This window comes from Lissotriton helveticus, chromosome 4_1, assembly GCF_964261635.1.
Source record: "Lissotriton helveticus chromosome 4_1, aLisHel1.1, whole genome shotgun sequence".
In the NCBI taxonomy this organism is placed as follows: Eukaryota; Metazoa; Chordata; class Amphibia; order Caudata; family Salamandridae; genus Lissotriton; species Lissotriton helveticus.
In genome coordinates, this window is record NC_136063.1 from 99876172 (window position 1) to 99900109 (window position 23938).

At 46.8% G+C, this 23938-nt stretch overlaps 1 protein-coding gene across 1 annotated transcript in view; it reads left to right on the forward strand.

Annotated features, from left to right (window-relative positions):
* LOC144827949 (uncharacterized) overlaps positions 1 to 23938 on the forward strand; it is a 253438-nt gene that overhangs the window by 202178 nt on the left and 27322 nt on the right. Inside the window, 2 exon segments of the mRNA XM_078686112.1 lie at positions 509 to 1334; positions 4709 to 5258. Coding sequence (XP_078542238.1) covers positions 509 to 1334; positions 4709 to 5258 — 1376 coding nt within the window.

Below are 23938 nucleotides of genomic sequence, written 5' to 3' on the forward strand. Positions count from 1 at the left end.
AATTGAAAAGGGCGCGAAAGGTGCCGACCCGGGATCACAAACTGAGAAGGGTCCCAGGCTACTGGATCCCTTAACGAGCTTCTGCTGAGGGTGCATGAACCGCGACGAACCGATGGGGGCTGCGGCGCTGTGTGTATGCAGAGTATCGGTGTCAATGCTGTGCTAAGCAGAGTGCCCCCAGGCACGCGCAAATTTGTAATGCTCACAGGCTGTTCATTGCCAGGCATTATTATAAGAAATGTGCAACTTGCGGGTCGTGGTCGCTGAATATTACCCACAACATAAAACGGCGAGCGGCCTCACCCAGTAGTGATCAATTCCAGCAGAAAGAAATTCAAGGCAGTTAGGACGACGACGACGTTCTCTGGGACACAGGGCTTTCAGCCTAACAGCAGAGTCGAGAGCCAAGACGGCGACATCAATCAGGAAAACCAGGTCCGCACTTCAGGACACAAAACCAAAAACAACACTGCCAGGTACAATGGTAAAGCTCGACAAACAACAACAGAAAATCTCGTTTGAGGCCAAAAAAACACCCCAAAACTCGGAGACTATGGCGGAGTGTGACGTACCAGCTGAATTGCCGCCCAACAACAACATGGAGAAAATACTATTGGCTATACAAGCGAACCTGCAAGACATTAACGGCAAGCTGGATAATTTGACATGCAGGATGGATGGGATGACTGCCAAAATCGAAAAGCATGGCGAACGCCTGGAGACGGCTGAGGCGCGAATATCGGCAGTTGAGGATTTGTCGAACACTACATCCACCAAATGCACCGGCATGGAACATGTATTGGAGGTGATAAGAGCAAAGGAGGAGGAATTGGAAGCACGGTCCAGATGCAACAATATACGCGTCACGGGCCTACCTGAGACAACAAACACTGGGCGCATGGACCTATACATTGAGAAGTTGTGTACGGATCTGTTCGGAGCAGAAGCACTTTCGTCGATCTTCATTGTAGAAAGGGCGCATAGATCCCTCGCGCCTCGTCCACCACCAGGCGCCAACCCACGGCCTATAGTGGCAAGAATATTGAACTACCGCGACAGGGATACCAACTTGAGGCTTGCACGTGAGAAAGGAAAAATCACCCATCAGGGAAATACTTTGGAGTTCTACCCGGATCACACCGTCGCAGTACAACAAGCGAGGAAGGAATTTGCATCCGTCAAAGCCAAGCTCAGGGACCTCAACATTAGTTATTCTATGCTATACCTAGCCCGGCTGAGGGTGTCATGGGAGGGTAAAGCAGTCCTATTGGCGACTCCCAAAGCTGCGCAAGAGTTTGTTAAGAAAGTGTCGAAACAGTCTAAAGCCAAAGCACGTGAGGAGCAGAACCAGGAATCGGACTGAGGGTGACTATCGATAGGTACTCGTTAAACTACGATCAGCGGTAAGGTTTTGCAAATATGACTTAGAAGCACTCGTTTGGTCCCCAGATGGGGGGGGGGCTGATAGAAACAGGGCAGTCTCGACGAACGGTGAACTTGCTGCTGAGGGGTGCTGTGCCCTCACTGGGTCTCAGGGATGCTGGGTCGGAATGAACACTGCATGATGCCAGTTGCTGTTAACATCGCAATCAGCTAACCTGAGGGGAAGTAATGTACATATCTGTGCGAATTTGGATTGCAGCATGAGTAAAAGTGCACAGGTGCACCTATTCTCAGGGTTGATGAACTGTAATGAACACCTTCTGGCCCTTTATTGTTATGTACTGCGCAGAGTTTAGATGTCCTCGACATACATGGTCCGAGAGGGGCCTTTATTTACAATGTGCAAGAGGCTGCCTCTTCTATCTTGGGGACACGATTGCAATAGCTGTATACCTGCTACATAAACTGAAATTGGCTTGCAGCAGGGGCATGAGTGCCCAGGAGCGACCACTCACAGGGTTGCTGTACTGTAATGAACGCTATCTGGCCCTTTATTGTCCAGCACTGCACACAGATTAAGCTGCACTACACTAGCCTGCTCCGAAGGGGCTTTTATTGACAATGCGCGAGATGCCGTCTCTTACATCTCGAGGTCATAATTACAATAACTGTATTCCTGCTCTACAACGCTATTGGTTCCACATGACTTCACATTCCAATAATGTTTTAAATGTTTGTATTCACAGGTTATGATCAGATATAGGCTGGGCATCGGGGGCAGGGGGCGGCCAAATGAAAGGCGATTGTGTAAAACAAGTGACAATTGAGTCGTCCACATCCATTGAGTTGGATGCCGAGCTGCGCCCCTAGCGGTCCCCCACAAGGGTGTTCCCCAATTCAGTTCTGTTCAGAGGGACATTGTAGAGAGTGAGCTCTGTCCCGATGGGATATTTTGGGGGGTTCACTAGGGTTAAGGGAAAAGTTCTTAAGGGCAAATGGCTTCGGAAGGATTGTGTTGCTGGAGTGGGTGGGGGGGGAGGAGTTGGGGTACTGTTAATGTTGAGAGACCACAACATCTGAGAATTGTTGCACTACTGTGTGTTGCGAGGCGGGCGGGTTCGCGAACACATGCGAGCACGCACATTGGAATGCTCAATGGTCCTGTTCATGATTGTACTTTGCTGATGGTTTATACACCTTTGCATTTTCAATGACTCTGGGAACCTGAGGTCCGGGTAGAACTCATGTTAATTTCCTAACGTGGAACATTAGGGGTTTCACACAGCCCAAGAAAATACGACAAGTATTTGCATACCTCAATAGATGGGAAATTGATGTGGCCTTATTGCAAGAAACACACATTGCACCTAACACACACCAGACCATAGGCAAGCGCTGGGCGGAATCGTCCTACACTGCCAATTACTCATCCTATTCAAGAGGGGTAGTGACGCTGATTCGAAAGGGAATGCACTTCACAGCACAACAAGTAATACAAGACCCACATGGCAGATATGTTATTGTCACGGGCACGCTGCGTGGGCAAAGGCTGACGCTGCTTAATGTGTACGGTCCGAATGTGGACGCGCCCACATTTTTTCAAGAGCTATGGGGGCATCTGCAGAAGCTAACAGACACACATGTCATATGTGGGGGTGACTGGAATGTAGCTTTAGCTGACAGTACAGATCGCTCTTCACACTCCACCGAACCGCACAGACAGGCAAGGACGAAACTTCTTCACATGTTGAAAGATTTGTCATTGACGGATCTATGGCGACACAGATACTCTGACGCACCAGGTGCAACACACGTTTCTGCTTTTCACAACAGCTGGGCACGCCTCGATTACTGGCTGGGCTCAGACAACATTACGCTGTGGGCGCAAGACTTACAGGTCCTTCCTAGAATACTCTCAGACCATAACCCAGTCCTTTTCTTCGTTGTATTTTTGCTGCCCCACCTGAAAGCTCCTGTCCTGCGGTGCAGCGGCCGGGCTTGGCTCCGCCAGAACCCGCTTGAACTCGCGGGTGAAACCGACCGGCCGGGCTTGGCTCCGCCGGCCGGACTACAGCCCCCAGCATCCCTTGGGGGGCTGTGACGTCAGCGAACAGCGCGCCAGGCGGCGCACCATAAGAAGCCTGCAGGGGCCGAGTTCCCCGTCTTTCTTCATTGTATTTTTGCTGCCCCACCTGAAAGCTCCTGTCCTGCGGTGCAGCGGCCGGGCTTGGCTCCGCCAGAACCCGCTTGAACTCGCGGGTGAAACCGACCGGCCGGGCTTGGCTCCGCCGGCCGGACTACAGCCCCCAGCATCCCTTGGGGGGCTGTGACGTCAGCGAACAGCGCGCCAGGCGGCGCACCATAAGAAGCCTGCAGGGGCCGAGTTCCCCGCCTTTCATCGTTGTATTTTTGCTGCCCCACCTGAAAGCTCCTGTCCTGCGGTGCAGCGGCCGGGCTTGGCTCCGCCAGAACCCGCTTGAACTCGCTGGTGAAACCGACCGGCCGGGCTTGGCTCCGCCGGCCGGACTACAGCCCCCAGCATCCCTTGGGGGGCTGTGACGTCAGCGAACAGCGCGCCAGGCGGCGCACCATAAGAAGCCTGCAGGGGCCGAGTTCCCCGTCTTTCTTCGTTGTATTTTTGCTGCCCCACCTGAAAGCTCCTGTCCTGCGGTGCAGCGGCCGGGCTTGGCTCCGCCAGAACCCGCTTGAACTCGCGGGTGAAACCGACCGGCCGGGCTCGGCTCCGCCGGCCGGACTACAGCCCCCAGCATCCCTTGGGGGGCTGTGACGTCAGCGAACAGCGCGCCAGGCGGCGCACCATAAGAAGCCTGCAGGGGCCGAGTTCCCCGTCTTTCATCGTTGTATTTTTGCTGCCCCACCTGAAAGCTCCTGTCCTGCGGTGCAGCGGCCGGGCTTGGCTCCGCCAGAACCCGCTTGAACTCCCGGGTGAAACCGACCGGCCGGGCTTGGCTCCGCCGGCCGGACTACAGCCCCCAGCATCCCTTGGGGGGCTGTGACGTCAGCGAACAGCGCACCAGGCGGCGCACCATAAGAAGCCTGCAGGACCCTCGTCCCGCGGGGACGCGCGCGGGACGCGCCGGACGAAGCCCGGACTAAGGGCGGACAGTCTAAGACAGTCCAAGACTGGCCACGACTGGGCTGGGCCATAACCCCCTGATTGAAATTAATCTCCGTGGTGAGGTACTCAGATATTACTGTCTCCCTCTATCCTAGTGATTGTATCTGGGGGGAGACGGGTGGAAGTATTGTCTATCAATATTGTCCTGGGGTGTTTAAGTGAATTCTTGCATTTTGCGCAAACCAGATTCTGATATGTCGAAACAGAAGACCCCCATTGCTCCAGCCAACACCATGGACAACTATTTGGTGCAGGTGGTGGCAAAAATTAATAATGAGCGTAGATCGTCTTTGGGTCTTAGCAACTCTCCAACATCATTGCAAGAGGGAAATATATGTATGAATCTGGTAGATATAGATGCAGAAAATATCACAGATCCATTCATCCAGCATTTTGCTGACGATTTAGAGCTGAATGTTTCTGTGGTTTCAATTTCAAAAACTAACCCTGACATAATTGAGGAGGGTGATAGAGATAGAGATACCCTTCAAGATGATATAGAACTTATTGAGTGTCATTCCTCCCCATTGGCCCCTGTCCCCGCTCCAAGAGCAGCTAGAGGGGGTTCTAAGGCCCTCCCTAGAAGAGAAGGGTTGAGATCAAATAGGAAAAGACCAGCAACTCCTCCCAGTAAGAACCCCGCAAAAGGTAAAGTGGGAGAAGAGAAAGGGGGCATAGGCTGGGATGACGCAGTTATAAAGAAACTTATGGATATGATGGATAACAAATTTAACAGGTTAATCAAACCGTTGTTATCTAAAATTGACCATCTCACCGACAAAGTTAATAAAATGGAGATCCTCTAAAAAACCACCAATGATAATGTGGGGGAGATACCGCATTTGGTGTTGGATAAAATTAATGAAAAACTACCTATAGAAATTATATCTAGGGGAGTAGTAGATGCTGTAGTCCCCACCCAGACAATTAGCCTAATCCCTGATACACAAAGATCTCCCCCTACTATTGCTGACCTGCCATCTATCCCAGGGAAAACCATTGATCCAGGCCCAAACATAGAGACAGGACCTGTAGAGCTGGTTATAGAAGCGTCACCTTTGATCCTCGTTCTTGCTAATGTTCCACCCCTGAACGTAGGACAGACTGAGCTACCAGAATCACTGCTAAACAAAGCATTCAATTTGTTGAGTAATAATATGCATATCTCTCCTTGGGGTAAAGAAAAGCTGATAGATGACTTGATTTCAGCTAGAAGAGTGAAGTGGATAGGGAGTAAACCAAAGAAATTTGCGGGGGACTGTGTGGTACTGAATCTGAAGGGCCCAGAAGTGCTATCGGAAATCCTGCTTAATTTATACCCTCCACAACGAAGAACTGCAGAACTAATACCACTTACACTCGATTTCTTCTATAGTAGAAGAGGATCAGGGATAAAGCCTAGTGTTTTAAGGACCAAGTGGTCTGTCGTGGGTAATAGAAGTATTAGGGATAGCCCAAGACATGATTGGGGGCTGCACTTGGAAAATAGATTTTCAGCATTATCTAATTTAAATGAGTGCGATTGACTCACAAGGTACGAATATCCGCCAGTCTCATCCAAAAGAAGGCAAAATATGGAAAAGCTAGTCGTCTGCCCATGCACACAATTGTGCAAACAGCCAATAGACCCCAATGAAATCAAAGATTTAAAACTTGGGGAGGTAGATAAAGATCAGCAGGGGGAAAATAGGGTGAGAGTAGAAAATGAGGATGTTTTGAAGGGTGGTAGAATAACGAGTATTGACCATACGGAAAATGCTGAGGACATGAGTCATTTAGGACGTAATCCAGGAACGTCAGATGCTTTGACTATCATCTCGTGGAACATAGCAGGCATAAATAACAAGATATCTTCTCCTGAATGGGCTGATTTTATTGACCAATTTGATATTATCTTGTTACAAGAAACTTGGACACTAAAACCAGTTTTTCACCACGGGTACCTAAATTATTACATACCAGCAACTAGAAATCATACAGGACGCCCTTCTGGAGGTCTATTAATTTGGATTGACCAGAGGTTGAATTGTTCAATAACTCAAAGATCTTCCCCATCAAATGATATCCTACTAGTAACTATTAGATGGGACAGCGGCCAAGAACTGGCTTTGTTCAATGTATATGCCAGGGGTGTAGGTGGAGGCAAAACCTCAGAAGTAGTAACTACACTAGAAAATGAACTAGAATCACTGGAACCACAATTCCATGTGATTGTGGGTGGGGATTTTAATTCTACTTTTGAACCTATGGGTGAAGAGGATAGGTCCCTGTCTGAGGAGGAGGACAGTAAATGGGGCATACCTCAGTTGGAGGTTCCAGCCATTAAAAGATGGAGTGCTGTAGCAATACAATTAAAGAGCTTTTGCTTAGCAAGAGGTTTGAGAGCGGCAAATGGACGTACGCCCTCTGATATAAATGGGAGCAACACATTTGATAATGGTCGGGCCACTAGCATAATTGATTAGTTTCTGATAGACGTAAGGGCATGGAGTAAATTGGTAGACATGTCTGTGGAGGCAAGAATGGAAAGTGATCATATTCCCTTGTGTTTGACCCTCCACACCTATCACAAGACTACAGATGGTGTTAACAAAATCGAACGGGTCACCCAGGACGTTGTGTGCTCAAACAATCAGCGCCATTTGAAATGGAGAATGTTGATTGAGGACACAACGAGACTTGAGGACCTTAAAAAAGTAGTGATAGAGGAAGTAAACAACATTAAGCCCTACTGTGAGAAATCCAACTTCCAGGTCTACATGATGGAGGCATATAAAACATTCTTTTCTAAACTCCAAAGCTTTTTGACTAAATCTGTAGATCCCAGTAGAGCTAAAAAGGAACAACCTAGGCAGGGCTGGTATGATACGCACTGTAGACAGGCACGCCATAATTTAAGCATCGCATTAAGAACGGGCAATTCTATATCAGTTAGGAAGGCAAGAGACGCATATAGATTGTCTCAAAAACATGCTAAGAAACGCTGGGACGAGGAACGTTGGTGCGAGCTGAAACAGGCTTGCACAGCTAAGGACTCCAAGCTATTCTGGGCCACAGTAAAATGGGATAGGGGTGAGATAGCCGCGCAGCCACATAATCATGTCGCAAAAAAAGATTGGATTGAGTTTTTCAAACCACAGTATGCATGTAACCCGATGCACGCTGTAAATTCCCCCCCTCCTAGTATCTTTTTTAAACACAAAATATTTACTGAAAAAGATGTTAGCTTGGCCTTGGACTGCGTATCAGGGGGAAAAGCACCGGGCATGGATGGTATCCCTGCAGATGTGTTTTTATCTGATAGGAATTCATGGTGCACCTATTTCACATGGCTGGCAAACGCAGTGGCGATGGGAGGGGAAGTGCCCGCCTCTTGGAAGGGAGCAGAAATTATCCCTATATTTAAAAAGGGTGACAAAACACTGGCGAAAAATTATAGACCCATCAGTCTCATTGATACAGCGCAAAAATTAATGGGGCGATTAGTCCAGAACAAGCTGCAACAATGGATTGATGAAAATAACATACTGTCACCTTACCAAGCAGGGTTTCGCCCCTTGACCAGTAGTGTTGACCAAGTTTTCTACTTTATAACAATCTTTTGGAGAAATGTCATCTTAAAAAAGGGTAATAATATTATATTCTGGAAGATGCACTGCTAGTTTTGTGTAGTTAATCTTAAAAAAGGGCACACTATATGCTGTCTTTGTAGATCTAAAAGCAGCTTTTGACCTGGTCCCAAGAGGAAAACTGTGGCAGACCCTGGCTGCTACTGGGTTAAGTCAGGAACTTCTCACCCTCCTAGTACGCCTTCATGAAAACAATTTTGCAAAAATCAGATGGGGCAAACAGGGAGAAGTGACTGAGTCCTTTCCAGTGGAGCGAGGGGTGAGGCAAGGTTGTGTCCTGGCACCAACCTTGTTTTCAATTTACATTAATGGTATTGTTGACCACCTGAAGAAATCCCCTACTGATGCGCCCATCATAGCAGGCTCACATGTACCCGTATTAATGTTTGCGGATGATACGCTTCTACTCTCGCGTACACCGAGGGGTCTCCAAAAAGTGGTAGATGCCTTTGGTGAATTTTGTGATGGCAGGGGCCTTGAATTGAACACAACCAAGACCAAATTCATGTGCCTTAATTATCACTCTACGTTCAAGGGCGTGATAACATACAAGGGCACCCCACTTGAGAAAGTAGATGCTTTTTCCTATCTAGGAATAATCCTACAGGGAGACATGAAATGGAAATCGCACATTAATACGGCAGTACTAAAGTTTAACCAACTAGCAGGGGTGGTAGCCCTTAAACACAGGGCCTCATTGACAAAGCCGATTAACTGTGCTCTGGAAATCTATAACATGAAAGTACTGAGCTCTTGTTTGTATGGCTCCGAGCTTTGGGGCTTTTCAAACCTGAGCGACTTGGGGAGAGCAGAAAATAGATTTCTTCGAGGACTTGTAATGGCCCCACAGAGTACGCCAACAATCCCCTTGAAATTGGACCTTGGCAGGAAAGATGTAGAGGACATAGCTCGGCTACGGCCTTTGTTATATTGGAGGCGCCTGATGGTGACCCCAGAGCTATCCCACTATCTAACAGCATTGTTAGATGTAGTCAAGTGTGACCGATTCCACTGTATTACATGGCTAAAGGATCTGCGGGCTACTCTTGTAAAGCTGAAACTAGAATATTTGTGGGGTAATAGGGATGTGGCTTGTTTTCCATCAAAAACCACACTGAAAGAATTGTACTGGGAGGTGGTGTATTCAACAATGTATCAAAAAGGCACTTCATCTAATTTGTCATCTCGTTTTTGGGACATTAAGATGTTCCCATCGTGTGAAGACTATTGGGACATAATCGAACGTCCTCATGACAGGAAATTATACTTTCAATTCCGGATTGGAACACTTCCAGTGAATACCTTTATGAAACACTGGAACCCTTCACGGGATGAACACTGTCATCATTGCGAGGACCAAATAGAGCACATCTCCCATTTATTGTTCTGCTGCCCTTTATATGCCAGTCCAAGGCGTAAATGGCTAAAGCCAGTCTGTTTAAATATGGGCACTCGTTGTCAATCAACCGCACTTAGAATATTAAAATCTGACTGTTCTGCTCTAGTAGCGATTGCGGTAGCAAAATTCCTTGCTTGGGCCTGGGTAATCCGTTCCCGCTCATTACTATCAAATGTAACATAATGAAATAAGGTTGCCTTGTTAAATTGCTCTCATATATGAAACATGTGTATATTATTTTAATTGTTATTAATTGTCTTTTTATGAACTGCTAATAACTTTTAATTGTAAGAAGCATTCGACCGTCATTGTTTAATATGTCTTTTAAATGAAAAGTTTTTAGCCATAGTATTTATTGTATAGGTTAGGGATTGATGCTTTTATGACAAATGTCGAATAAAGCTTTGAAATTGAATTGATAACCCAGTCCTGCTAAAACTCACAATCCCGCATTACGTACCGCCCCCGTTTCAATGGAGATTCAATTCCCGTGCACTGACTGACACAGTCTATGCGGACACCATTCACAAAGCAATCAAGGAATATTTTCAGATAAACACGCCGGTGGTGGAGGACCCAGGGCTCCTCTGGGAAGCCTTTTAGGCTACAGTACGGGGTGTATGCATGGGCACAACAGCGGGCATACTGAGGGACATTAGGCGACAAATAAAGCACTGCAAAACACGCATGAAGGACTTGGAGTTGGCCTATGAGACCACTAATGACGTCACTCTGATGGGGGAACTGCGGCAAATACACACGGAACATCAAACGTTTGTGGACGAGGAGGTACGATACTTAGACAGGAAACACACGGCGAGGTCCTACGGAGAGGGAGGCAGACCTGGTAGAGTATTGGCAACCAAAATTTGCGAGGGCAGGGGACACACGGCCGTTCTAGGTATTAGAGCAGAGGATGGCACTCTACAGACACAAGCATCTGACATTTTAAACTGCTTTGTTGACACCTATGGAGCACTGTACAGATCACAACCAATAGCGTCAGCGGAGGAGATATTTGGTTACTTGGAAGATGTGGCAATAGCGTGGTTATCTGATGGCCAGAGGGAAGACCTAGCGTTACCCATTACAGTGGAGGAAGTCACGGATGTGATAAAATCCCTGCCGAATGGGAAGTCACCCGGGCCAGACGGGTTCACAAACGAATTTTATAAACAATATGCTGATATACTGGCTCCACACATGGTCGAAATGTACGGTTCCGCGTTTGACCAGGCGGAATTGCCCCCGACACTAAGAGAAGCGGTAATAATCGCCCTTCTGAAGCCCTCTAAAAACACAGAATTATGCGATTCCTACAGGCCTCTGTCGCTTATCAACGTTGATTCCGAAATCGTTGCGAAAATCTTGGCAGTTCGATTGACGCAGCTGATGACGAATCTAGTACTTCCTGACCAGGCAGGGTTTATACCGACGCGAGCCACGTCACATAACACCAGGACACTATTCGCCCTCTCCCACTATCTTAGACCTTCTACAAAGGCGGTGGCGGTGTTGCTGGATGCCGCCAAGGCATTCGATTCTATAGAATGGAGCTATCTGATTACCATTTTGCACAGGATGGGTTTCCCGAAGCGGTTTGTGCAGTGAGTGTCCCTGATCTACACCAATCCGTGTGCCAGGGTTAGGGTGAACGGGTACGTCTCTGACGTCTTTACTATTGAACGTGGTACCAGGCAGGGATGCCCACTATCGCCCCTGCTGTTCGCTCTGGCCCTGGAACCACTGGCTTGCCTGTTCCATCAGAAGTACAAATCGTCTGCCCTACAATTCCCATCGAGGCCTCTGCATATTTCACTATATGCAGACGATATGCTGCTATATGTCCGAGATCCCGCTGAACATCTGAATCAGCTGCTGAGAGAATATATCAAATTCGGCGGACACTCAGGATTGGCCATAAACTGGTCCAAATCTTCTATCATTCCCCTGACAGATACGACTACTCCCCTAGACACTGAATACCCCTTAAAATGGCAAACAGATCCAATACGGTACTTGGGGGTTATGTATCATAGAGATCCGGAAGTGGTGATCCGTTCCAATTATGGGACGACAATATCTAAATTGGAAGACAAAATACGACGATGGATACAATTACCATTGTCTTTGGCGGATCGCATTGCGATCGTGAAAATGAACATACTACCCAAATTCTTATACCTCTTCAACAATATACCTATTACGCCACCTGGGGAAGTTTTCCGTCGTATAAAAACGCTTGTGCTGCAGCTCATATGGGCGGGTAAACAAGCTCGCATAGATCTGCAGACACTGACTCTCCCATATGCCAGGGGCGGTTTCGGAGTGCCTGATTTCCTGCTATATTATTTATGTGCGCAGGCCCAATACGCTGCTTATTGGTACCATGAGGTACCGCACCTCACCCATCCTGCTATAGAAGGGGACGCGACACCCATACCATTTACAGCTATTCTGACGCTTGAGAGACAACCCCTACATGCTCAAGATATAAACACGATCGACACCACAGTCAAAGCGTGGCGGAAATTAGGACGGCTGGCGCATAAATCCTCCCTATACGCACCGGATATGCCCCTGCATCATCATCAGGCGTTGTCGGTAACGGGGGACCAAGTGGGCATGTCCTTATTACACCAGGTTGGCATAGAGAAGATGGGCGACCTATTTCGCGAGGGCAAATCCATAGACATTGGGGAACTAACGTACATTCAAAACAAGTCGCAATTGTTTTACTTCACGCATTACAGATTGAAACGTGCATTGCGAGAACACTATCCCACCTTCCCCAGCGAGCCGGAAAGTCTTAATGCACTGCAGCTCATAATCAAAACCCAAGATCTGTCACATATGGTATCGAGGCTACACACCACGGCACAGGTAGAAATACCATACACCACAGAAAAGGCTAAATCGAGATGGGACACTGTATTAGAGGAGCCACTGACGGAGCAGGAATGGCAACAGACGTGCGCATTAATCCAAATTCTCACTCCTAATGGCAATCTTAGAATTATACATTACAAGTTTCTCCACCAGGCATACTATACACCTGCACGAATGTTTAAATATGGTCTACAAGCTGAGGACAGATGTAAAAGGTGTGGTGCAGAGGGTGCGAATTTCACACACTTAGCTTGGTCTTGCCCTAAGGTTCAGGAGTACTGGGAGGAGGTAACTGCAAAGATTTCCATTATGACGGGGCGGAGGTAGAGTGCACGATACGTACTTGCTTACTTGGTATAACGCCACTCCTCAAAGCCACTAAAAGAAAATTTTGTGTTATCTCACTATTACTGGCTAAGAGGCAAATTGCACAATGCTGGCACAGTACAAAGGTGCCGCTGACATCTAGGTGGCTACGAGATCTATCCAGCTGTAGGGATAAACTCCAGACGTATGAGGAAGAACTACCGGCAAAGTCTAGGCCCAAGGATTTCTGGTGTTACCTCACTGACTATTTGAGCACATTGGAGGGAACTTCGGATGAGTAACCTATGGTAGCAAACCGCCATGGATGGGCTAACATCGCAGTGGTTGTGTGTTTTGTGGCTCTGTCTGCACGCTTATACAGTGGTATGTACAGATGTTAATGATTTGACTGATAGATGGTAATGGTCTCAGTTTTAGGTTTATAAATTGTTGTTATACGTATGTAATTAGGCATCACCAAAAACCAAAAAAGGTAAGACACGTTTATGTACAACACGCCGCCGGACATCATGTTGTTGGCTGAAGGGCTGTGTAACTTCATCAGCACAGTATGGTAATAATTAACAAGCGGCCGGCCCCAGGGTTGTAGGCCCCAGGCTGTGTACAGATATTATTTGCATAATAAAGGTCTTACAAAAAAAAAAAAAAAACATTGGCATAGCCAATAAGTCTCGCCTTTTGGACCTTATAAGTGTGTAACCACGCAACAGTTGATGTTGTTGCACCAAGGATATTGTGCTGCATGACTAAATACTTACAAGGTCCCAAAAGCGAGACCTATTGGCTATGCCAATGCTTGTTGAAATTGGAAGCACTGGCAGTCCACTTCGCACTCTGGGGCAGTTTCTCTGTGGCTGCAGTGCAGACAGGGGTTGCTCCGTTATTTGTTCCATTTAATTTCCGAGGTGGTACTGGCAACCACTAGGTGGCAGAGCATTGCCTTGAGAGTCAGTTGCAGCCTCCTCTGCGTTGCAGGCCCGTTTGGTGCTTATGCCTGGGTAGAAAGGGATTGCTGGCTGTTGCGGGGATTCTTTATGCCACCTCTCCCCGTTTGGGCTGGTCTCGTCATGCCTGAGTCAGTGCTGGACTGCTGAGTCTGCACTCTCGAGGCAGTCCTCCTTATTTTCAGTATAGCAGCTAGATGGTGCCTCCGGACACAGCAGCTTTGCTCATGCGAGGGCCGATGGAGCAACGTGGGGACGGCACACTTCCGCTGAAGCGGCCTCTGTCATTGCTTCCCTCTGGGTAGGTGCTGCCCCTTTTCTATGCTGCAAGGGGGCGCAGGCCGGCCTGGGCAACCTGCTGGAGCGCTATGGGCGGGAAGGGAGGTATGGCAGAAGGTGGCTTCCTTACCTTCTACCTCAATCTGTTGCCGGTAGCCCCCTGTCGTGTAGGTGCCCGGGTCTCGCTGGAAGGCAGTGGGACACCCACTGCGGGCACGTCCTGTCCTTTCTTGCTTCAGGGACTTTGCTCTGGGCACTTGCCTGGGGTGCGTTTCTCTGCATAACACCTCTTTGTTGCCACGGCGGCCTTGAATGGACCGGGCGACTTCAGTAGTACTCTGAAGTGGTGCGGACGTGTCCCTCTTCCTTGCTGGGGCACTGATGCAGGTACCTGTGGCGGGACGCCTTACATGGGGCCGCAATATCACCCGGGGATGCACGGTGCTACGCCAACAGGCATAGGCGGCGCTGGGCTCATTGGCCGGTCTAGGCTGGATGCACAGTTGTTTTCCTCCTACCTCAGCACCAATCAGAACAACGGCGGCAGGAGATGCAGAGTGCCTCGGACTGTACTCCCACCACAAGGAATGGTGAGGCGGCTGCTACCTCGCACACAGGGTATGACCCACTCGTCGCCAGGGTAGAGTTGTGGGCCCTGGACCCACACGCTACTAAAATGAGACACACAGACACCGTAGCATGATACTGGTAACTGGTCACGAGCCCTTGCACCCGGGCCCTTTTATTGTCGGGCCACGTCACTCGTGATGGATGAGTGGAAGTGCTAGTGTGCCCAGCCCTCAAGGGAGTGGCTGGGAATGTCATAGTCTGTAAACACTAGAACATGTCCTGCAGGACACTACATTAACCATTACTACCCCATACGAGGCGTTGAAGTGCTTTTTGGCGAGTAGCATGCTACTTGAGAAACCAAAAAAGATTAGAGGTGAATTAGTATAGAATGTACTGAAATATCACACATAATTAAATGGAAAACTTGGCAGCAATGTTTGGGTTCAGTTTGAAAGCACTCTGCTGCTCATAACTCGTTTTTTGGTTTAAAAAGCACTCCTCGGGTATCCTGAAATCCTTTGAAGCAAAACAGTTGAACACAGGTGGTGGGCAACCAAATTGAAGTGTGATTTAAAGACAACTAATAGAGGTGCGCTAATTTAGGGTTGCTATTACATGGGCCTTGACGTTTCTTCAAGCAAGGTACTTTTTTTGTTCATTTAACACTTTTTGGAATATTTGTTTTGACTTGGCGGTTGTGTGGTTTAGAATGTGTGGAACGAAAAAAGGATCTAAGAAATGCAGGCATAAGTTGTCGGGTACTGATTGTGAGATTTAGAATGTGTGGAACGAAAAAAGGATCTAAGAAATGCAGGCATAAATTGTAGGGTACTGACCTCATTAAGTAACCCACCAAATAGCAGAGGCGAACGAAGCCTGCATTAACGTCTGCAAAACAATCTATCGGTGATTTAAAAAACCGAAGCAAGAGCTAATGGTTACGGAAAGGATGGTCGTGACTGAGTTTGCCTCGTCGCCCTCTCCTTCTTGCGTGACCTGTGCCATGTCAAGATGGCCGCCGCTGAAGAGAAACCAGTTTCAGTCGAGCACGCCGCCATCTTAGAATGGGATAATCACTTTCATTTGGAAACCGCGCATCTCATTTCTGCGTCCATCACTCTGTTTCTCTTCAGATCTACGGCCCGGGGGAGAGCTGAACACGAATTTCGCCGCCGCCGGTTTTGGTTAGTAATATCTGCTCATATTTTAAACTGTCACCCTTCCCCTCCGCCCCCCCCCCCCTTGTGGAGCTATCTGCCCCCTCCCCACCAACACCTTTAGTGGCGCTCTGAGACCTCTGCAGCCTTGGGGCTTTTTCTCACCCCGGTATGAACCGGCCGCACCAGGATCCGACTTCCTGGCCCCCATACAGCCTCAGTGACCTCCCCTTCCCCGCAGACTCGTCCCTCCCGCGCACCTTCGACCCTAACAGGTCTCAGTGGTGGTTTATAAGCCCGTTCCAGCCTCGTCTCCTCTCATCCTTCTGCGACCCCCGTGCACCATTGACCCCCTTCCAGCCTCAGCTCTTCTCAAGAGCTGCTCTGTGTAAGGAATCTCCTGGACGCAGGCCTTGGAAGAAGGAGTACTTTTATTGCAAAGTAAAAACCCTGACACAAATCAGTATGTACAATAGTGACCTGACACAAATCACTATGTACAATAGTGACTACACCCTTCCTTGAATGCTGCTCCATTCATCCTCCCAAACATTCTCTAATACCCCAACTCCCCAACGTTGCCCTGGGATGGGCACCACTAGTAAGTGACATAAATGACATCACAACACCCCTCCCTCCATTTAACACACACACGACTGTGCAGCTATAGTAATGTAAATATGTGAAATATAATACTCTACTGTAAAATCTAAATGAATTCCACTGTAAACAGTACTATGGTCTACTATGCATAAATACTATAATTTATTATAAAAACACTACACCATAAATCTGCCAAGTATTACGTACGTTCAAATATATATGTTCTGAAGGATTGAAATTACATAAAACTCCACACTACAAGTTTATTTATTTTAAAAGTTTTATATAGCCCTAGCTTGACCCGTAGGTATCAGAGTGCTTTACATACACACTGTAAAAAACAGAAGGAAGTTGCACTCAAGTTCGGGTAAAGGGACTTCTTTGATGTTTCTGGTCCAGTGTTTAGGTTTGTCATCACGAATAGGTCGGTGGTTGACAAGTGCGTCAATATTGAACAGAATGAGGTGGTGGTCGGACCAGTCAATGGGAGAAATCGCTCTCAGAGAGACCAGTTCATTGTAGGTAATGATCGCATCCAGTGTTGCACCTTTGACGTGAGTTGGTTTATTGCAGAGTTATTTGAGGTTGTATATTTCAAGTAGGTTGGATAGGTTCCGGACAGTGGAGTCTTCTGGGTTGTTCCAGTGGATATTGAGGTCACCCAGGAACACGTCTTTTGTGTCTGTTATGGAGAAACGTGTTATTAGGTATGTTAGTTCTTCGGGGAAAAGGGTTCGCTCTCCAGGAGGATGGTAGATGGCGTGGAATTTGATGGGTGAGGTGCTCTTGGCAGTGAGTTCGACACCCAGGTATTCAAATGATAGGTATTCTGCAGGTTTAAGTTTGGTAATCTGTATTCCAGCTTTGTGAATGATGGCTAGTCTCCCCCCTAGTTTTGATCGGCCTGTCTTGTCTGATGATGTTGTACCCTGGAGGGGTTAGAATGTCAAGAATGGGGGTTGAGTGGACATTGAGCCAGGATTCTGTGAGGAAAGCAATGTCAGTTTCTTTTGCAAGTAGAGCTTCAGCAATGTCTGTGGCGTGTTGTACTGCTGAGCTGCAGTTTAGAAACATGCAAGAGAGAGGGCAGGAGCCTCGATGATGTGGGGGAGTTAGGTGGATAGAGGAGTATTGAGCAGGAGGTCTAGGCGAGTGGACAGTTTTAGGGATTCTGTTCGTGCCAATAATAAGAGTTGTTGATCTCATCAGGTTTCGGTACCGAAAGGGTTGGCGGTTCCGGTTCGGTCGAAGTGCTTGACTCGCTGATGGACTCGAGGGTCGAAGGGTGCTCTGTGGGGCCCTGGGAGAGGTATTGAGGGGTGTAGGAGCAATTCTACCCGGGGAGAGGGAGCACGGTGGCTTTGTCCTGTTGAGAAGGTCTTGTTGTAAGTATAGGAAATCGGCAGCAAAGGAGTTAATTTTCCACTCCATTCTGTTCAGATGCTGTGTTATTGAGCTGAAAAAGTTAAAGGTTTTTGGCAGGGGCCGAGAATGACTTGGGTCTATGGAGGGAGAGTAGTGCATTAGAGTTCTGCACCTTTAAACACCAATATAATCGCCTAACTTTTTTGTTCTTATAACAACTCTACAGAACGTGCTCACTGTTTGTTACTTCTGAATTTTCCTCCCTGATAGTTGAATCCAGCGCCTTGAGACCCTCCGGGAGAGTAGTGCGCTATATAAATGCTCTGATTGATTGATTGATTGAATCGTCTAAGCTTTTCTCACATGCATCCAACCCAGCCGGGTTAGTCAGTTGGCTACACATTTGTTCACACTCATCACCATCAGTTAACCAATCAAACGTGTTCCTTGAAGGAATGGGCACTTGTTGTGTGTTATCCATTTGGGCATACACCCCCTCTCCCCTTACACAGAGAGACAGACGAGAGATACCAGATCTTTCCGTCATTCAATAGTACAACGTTACGGTGGACTTTTTCAATAAATAGGTGCGAAGAATGACTTTGCCCCTTTTTCAACATACTGCTTCTCAACTCTAGCTCTGTCACCCACTGCAGTGTGCACAAGGTTCCTTTTATGCTTAATGTCGTAATGATTTTTTTTAACACATTCTCTGCTCGCTTCTACTCTTGCTTAATATCTTCTGATGACCAGACAACTTTTTGGCTGTCGTCATCCACCCCACATTGTCCTCCCTCCATCAACTTAAAAGGGCTATACCCCGTAGAGTTGCATGGAGTGATTCTGTAGGCCCAAATAGTGCGAGGCAACTCTTTCCTCCACTGTAGCTCATTGTTGTTGACCAGTTGGATAATCCCTTTGATTACACAGTTAAATCTCTCTACAGCAACATTACCAGCAGGATGGTAGAGAGGTAGTTTTATGTGTGATACCATTCTTGTGCAATACATTTTTAAAGATCAATTCCCAACCCGAGCACACACTTAGTTGAATTATATGAATATCTAATCAACATTTATGACACATATCTTTTTTTATTCTCTTTGTCTCTATTTTCTTCCTTTGCTGTCCAGCCACCCAACACGTATTTAGTCATCTAGGGTATTCCCCTCAACTTCCTCAGGGCTAGAAAATAATATAGATCTGGTTGTTGTGTTTGAAAGAACACAACACACTGTACGCACATGTCTTGTGGAAACCAAAAACCTCGTCCTAAGTACATAGTATATGGTGCACTGTGTAAAACAATCCCAATAGCTTCTAAGCCAAGACCCACAAAGACTTGGCTCTGCATATTTATATTATATATAATCCTGTATTTTCTTCTCATATTACAATTCTCAACAAAAGGATTACGGTGAGGTGAAGTGGGACGTGGGGCAGTTTTTCCATTTTTCTAGTTGTACCAAGGTGTGACCAATCACACACACTCAGTGGGCCAATAAATAATCCCTCAAAGTGTAACATGGTGCTCCAAATACCACTGGCACACAAAAGGTGCACGTATACTTGTCTTCCTTGAATGCCGCTTGTTAGCACCTAAAACACAAAACAATCATATTCAGTTCATATATTCTGTCTAATATGATCCTGAACTATACACATCTGTAGTAAGTTTCTTAATCAAACAGCTTACTTCCACACCCGTTGTACTTCCGTCCCGGCAAGTGCTTAAAATATCACCCTCAATTGGAAATCTGTGTGATAGTATTCGATTTGTAATCCTGATATTTAAGGTAATCACTCATTAGTATATAGTTAATGTTAAAGCATGAGTGCTTGATCCACAATCTCACTTTACAGTTTTTATTCTCGTGAATCATACATTTCTTCCGTATATGCATACCTTCGCTTGATAAATTTACATGCAAAATGTCTTTGAGTATTAGATATATGAATTCATTCTATATCCTGGCAATGTTCCCGCAATCTAGAATTAAAATATATGTCTGTGTGTCGGGGTGAGCCTCAGCTAGGCCTACCAGTGCTAGGGGTTCGCCCTTCTCTGCACAAGTCCTTAGACCAATAGGATAGAAGTTGGCACAGAAACTGAAATATAAAACAAAGTGTTTATTAAACCTCATGAGGTGGAACTACATTCACACAACACCCTTCAGTAGAGTATGAAGTAGCACACTGAACAGAAGGAGCATAGTCTTTTTATACCCATACAGGGTCTCAAAAGAAGGTGGTACAAGTACAGAAGAGAAGGGTTACATACATAAAAGGTCATACAGAAATGCACAGTCAGCAGTAGGGAGGAGCTAGCAGTTTGCTGACTCCGGTAAGAATAACCTGACATTTACAAACTAGAACAGGTGTATGGACAGTCACAGTCTTTTTCTGCGCATGTGCAGAGTAGCAGATCCTAAATATAGTCTGTCTATAAGCATAGTGAAAGAGTAAACAACAGCAATGTAGGACAGAGCACATGGTGAGCACATGGCAGACAAGATGGCTGCCGAATACAAGATGGCTTCATCTAAATGCTAACCCTGATCGCTGCCAATTTACAACAACTACCCTTTTAGCATTAGCTGAAGACATTTGTTTGTTTGGGGTAATCTAGGTTCACATCTTGTACATCTATATTCATCATTTCATTAACCTCTGTATTTAGCATACGTTGGACTCGAATTTCTGCAACATTTCGCTTAGCAGGAGTACAGGCAGTAATGCAGACGGAGCAAAGAATTGGGCCACATTTTAAACTTACACAGCATGTAAATAATATCATGAGTATTACGCATGGAATGGTCAATAGCTTCCAGCCCCAAGTGGCAAAGAGTGTCCAAAACCAACTAGCAAAAGTCCAGGTGTCAGTCTCTGGGTGAATTTCAGCAGTAATCTTATGCAGTTTAGAGATTGCATCAAACACTGAAGGTGAGTGGTCAGGAATGTAGACACTGCAACTACTACCGATGATGTAAATACCGCTGAACCAGACGCGATTCCGTCGCGGTACGGGAACCATGGCAAATGCAATGGCACTGTGCCTAATTGCTGAAAAAAGTCTACAAAGTCATTTGGAACTCTACACCTGTTTCGTGGACTTTAAGGTGGCATTTGACCGCGTCACCAGGCAAACACTCTGGGCCAAACTGAAGCACCAGGGCCTACCGGATTCAATCCTCTCGCCAATCATTGACCTGTATACCAATACTTGGATGCAGGTAAAAATTGACAACGGGCAGCGGTTAACCCGGAAGATCAGCACCGTAGACGGCCTAAAACAAGGCTGTGTGCTGGCCCCTTACCTCTTTAATCTGTTTATGGCAGATCTGACAGTAAGCCTAGACCAGATTAATGCTCATCCTCCTCGGCTAGGTAATCTACGTGTAACAAATCTATCCTATGCCGACGATGTGGTGCTATTAAGTCAAACGAGAATAGGCTTACACCGTCTACTGCAAGAACTGACCTGATACACCAAACAGAATCTGCTAGAAATAAACAGCAAGATAATGGTTATAACAGGACGTCACAAAGCCCCACCAACTTTCCTAATAGACAACGTTAAGCTGGAAGTGGTGGATAGCTACAGGTATCTGGGGTTACAACTAGACAAGCACCTCAACTTCTCTGCTCATTTTAAAGACATTGAAAAAAAGGGTTCTACTCTATCACATGCCTTCACCAACTTAGCGATCGAGCTCAAAGGCCCATTGGTCTCCCCCTTGCTAACTGCAATGAAAGCAAAGCTACTGCCAACGATAGCATACGGGAGTGTGTTACATCATGGCAAAAGTGCGACACTCATTGACAAAATACAAACCAAAGTCTATAGGCGTGTATTTGTCTTACCAAGCAAGACTTGAATTTGGTTTGCAATCGCAAGTGCTCTTGAAAAAGTATGAGACCATCAAATTTTGGTATGATGTCTGGAGGAACCAGGAACATGAAGTCTACCGCGCCATGTGGGAAGCAATCCAAAAGAGTCCGAATTCCGTGTACGCAAAGTACTTAAGACAATCGCTAGAAGCAACTGAGTTGGCAACTCTCTGGGAAACTAAGCTTCTAGTAATATCATTCAAACAGGTGGTTAAGAAGACTGCCAAAAGGCACTCGCTCCTAAACGATAAGCTAACCTTTGGTCATCGAACCCACGCATGGATGACCATTAACTCATATAAAGAGCCTGTACCAGCAGCCTATTTAGACCTTGCTTTCTCGCCATTTATTAAGCGTGAATACCTCAATTTAAGGTTGAGCAACCTTCCAACAAGTGCAGATCAACCGATATGGAGGCCCCAAGAAAGTAAAGAATGCGAACTTTGCGGTGCAGGTAAACAAGACTTCATTCACTTGATTTGTATCTGTTCAGCCATGAACCAAGATCGTCGGCGCTGGCTAAAATCAAAGTTTAATGAACATGGAGTACGCACCTGTCGGTCAGCGATTGTTCAAATCCTATGCTCAACGGATCCACAATTGATATGCAGATCAGTCAAATTCATCACCCATTTCGAAAAAAACAAGACCTTTTGTCAAAGACTTGATCTCGAAACAAGAACTCCTTTCATTGTGGCAGAGACGCGGCCCACAACAAGCATATCCTTAAGCAAGATTGACATTTGATTTTATAGATTTTACCTCTTATATAGTAGTGTCAACATCCTGCTTTTTAAACACTGTGGTATTTTATATATTGTAATGGTTTTAATTAACTAAACAGACCCCCCCCCCCCCAGGATATAGCGGCATGGATTGGCAAATTTAGCGGCACAAAAATGAAAATTTAGCGGCATTTTATTTTGGGGTTTTTTCGACAACAAACACAGATATCTTACTGTTTGAGTTATTTGCCAACATGTAGCTATGTACATTTTGTTTATTTACAATTCAGCCCATTTGTTTTGGTTGAAAGGCATGTTAATCTTGGCCATGTACGTTCAGTTCTTCTGAGCACTCCAAATCTAGACCAGTATTGTGCTGCTGGTTATAATGTAAAAACAATAATGCCTGGATCGATCAGTACAGTGCAACAAAGTAAAAAAACATGGATTTGGCCCCCCCTGGGCACGCTGCGTGCCCCTGTGTGCAGCAGGCCCCCACAACAAAGTTAAAAACATGAATTTGGACCCCCACAAAGTTAAAAACATGAATTTGGGCCCCACTGGGGCCCGCTGCGTGCCCCGTGTGCTGCTGGCCCCCATAGGAAAGTAAAGAAAATGATTTTTGGCCCCCTGGGGCCCGCCGCGTGCCCCGTGTGCGGCGGGCCCCCACAGGAAAGTAAAGAAAATGATTTTTGGCCCCCCGGGGCCCGCCGCGTGCCCCGTGTGCGGTGGGCCCCCACAGGAAAGTAAAGAAAAGGATTTTTGCCCCCCCGGGCCCGCCGCGTGCCCAGTGTGCGGCGGGCCCCCACAAAAGGAAAAAATACTTTTATTAAGTACGGCGTGAAGGACGTACCTGTTCGCTGTTCGCCGGCTGTCTCCTGCTTGCCGGGGTGCCGCTTCCGTGTTCCTGGGCTGGGGGCTGGAGAAGAGTTGTCGTGTCTGGTCTCCTTCCTGCTCTCCACTCTCCTCGTGTCCGCTGCCGCTTCTCTCTCCCCCTGGTCTCCTTCCTGCTCTCCTGCTGGTTGTTCCTCTCCTCTCGTCGCCCCTCGCCGCTGCTGGATGCTGACCCTCCTCCTTTCCATTGATTGGATTGGCGACTCACGGAAACGGCGGATTTTGCGGGCGTATGTGTAAATATCGCAGCATTTGCACGGATCGGCCGATTTCGCGATAAGCTGGAGGGTCTGACTAAACAATAAAGAATTTACTTACTACCGATGATGCGACATGCACCACCTTGATCAGCCAGACCACATCTAAAACCATACGATTTTGGAGTGCTACAATCCTCGCAACTTGCAGCTCTTCTGTAATGTTCCCAAGTGCCATAGCTGTCTGATTGGTAACAGTTTCTACAACACGAGTCAATTGTCTTATCTTTCTACTATTTAATGCAGGACCCACAAAGAAAATCAAGCCCAAATTAAAATCAACGTATTGTTGTAAGGTGGTGTCTGGCTGGTCCACCTCATCAGTGCTTGTTGTCCTCTTATATCTTTTTTTTAGAGATATCGTTCTACAATTTGAAGTCCTTATGATATGATGCAGGTGCCAGAAACACAGGGGGCAACAGAAAGGACACATAGCATATTCCAGGCCATCCATCTGGTAGCTGGTAATATCCCTTGTTACCAC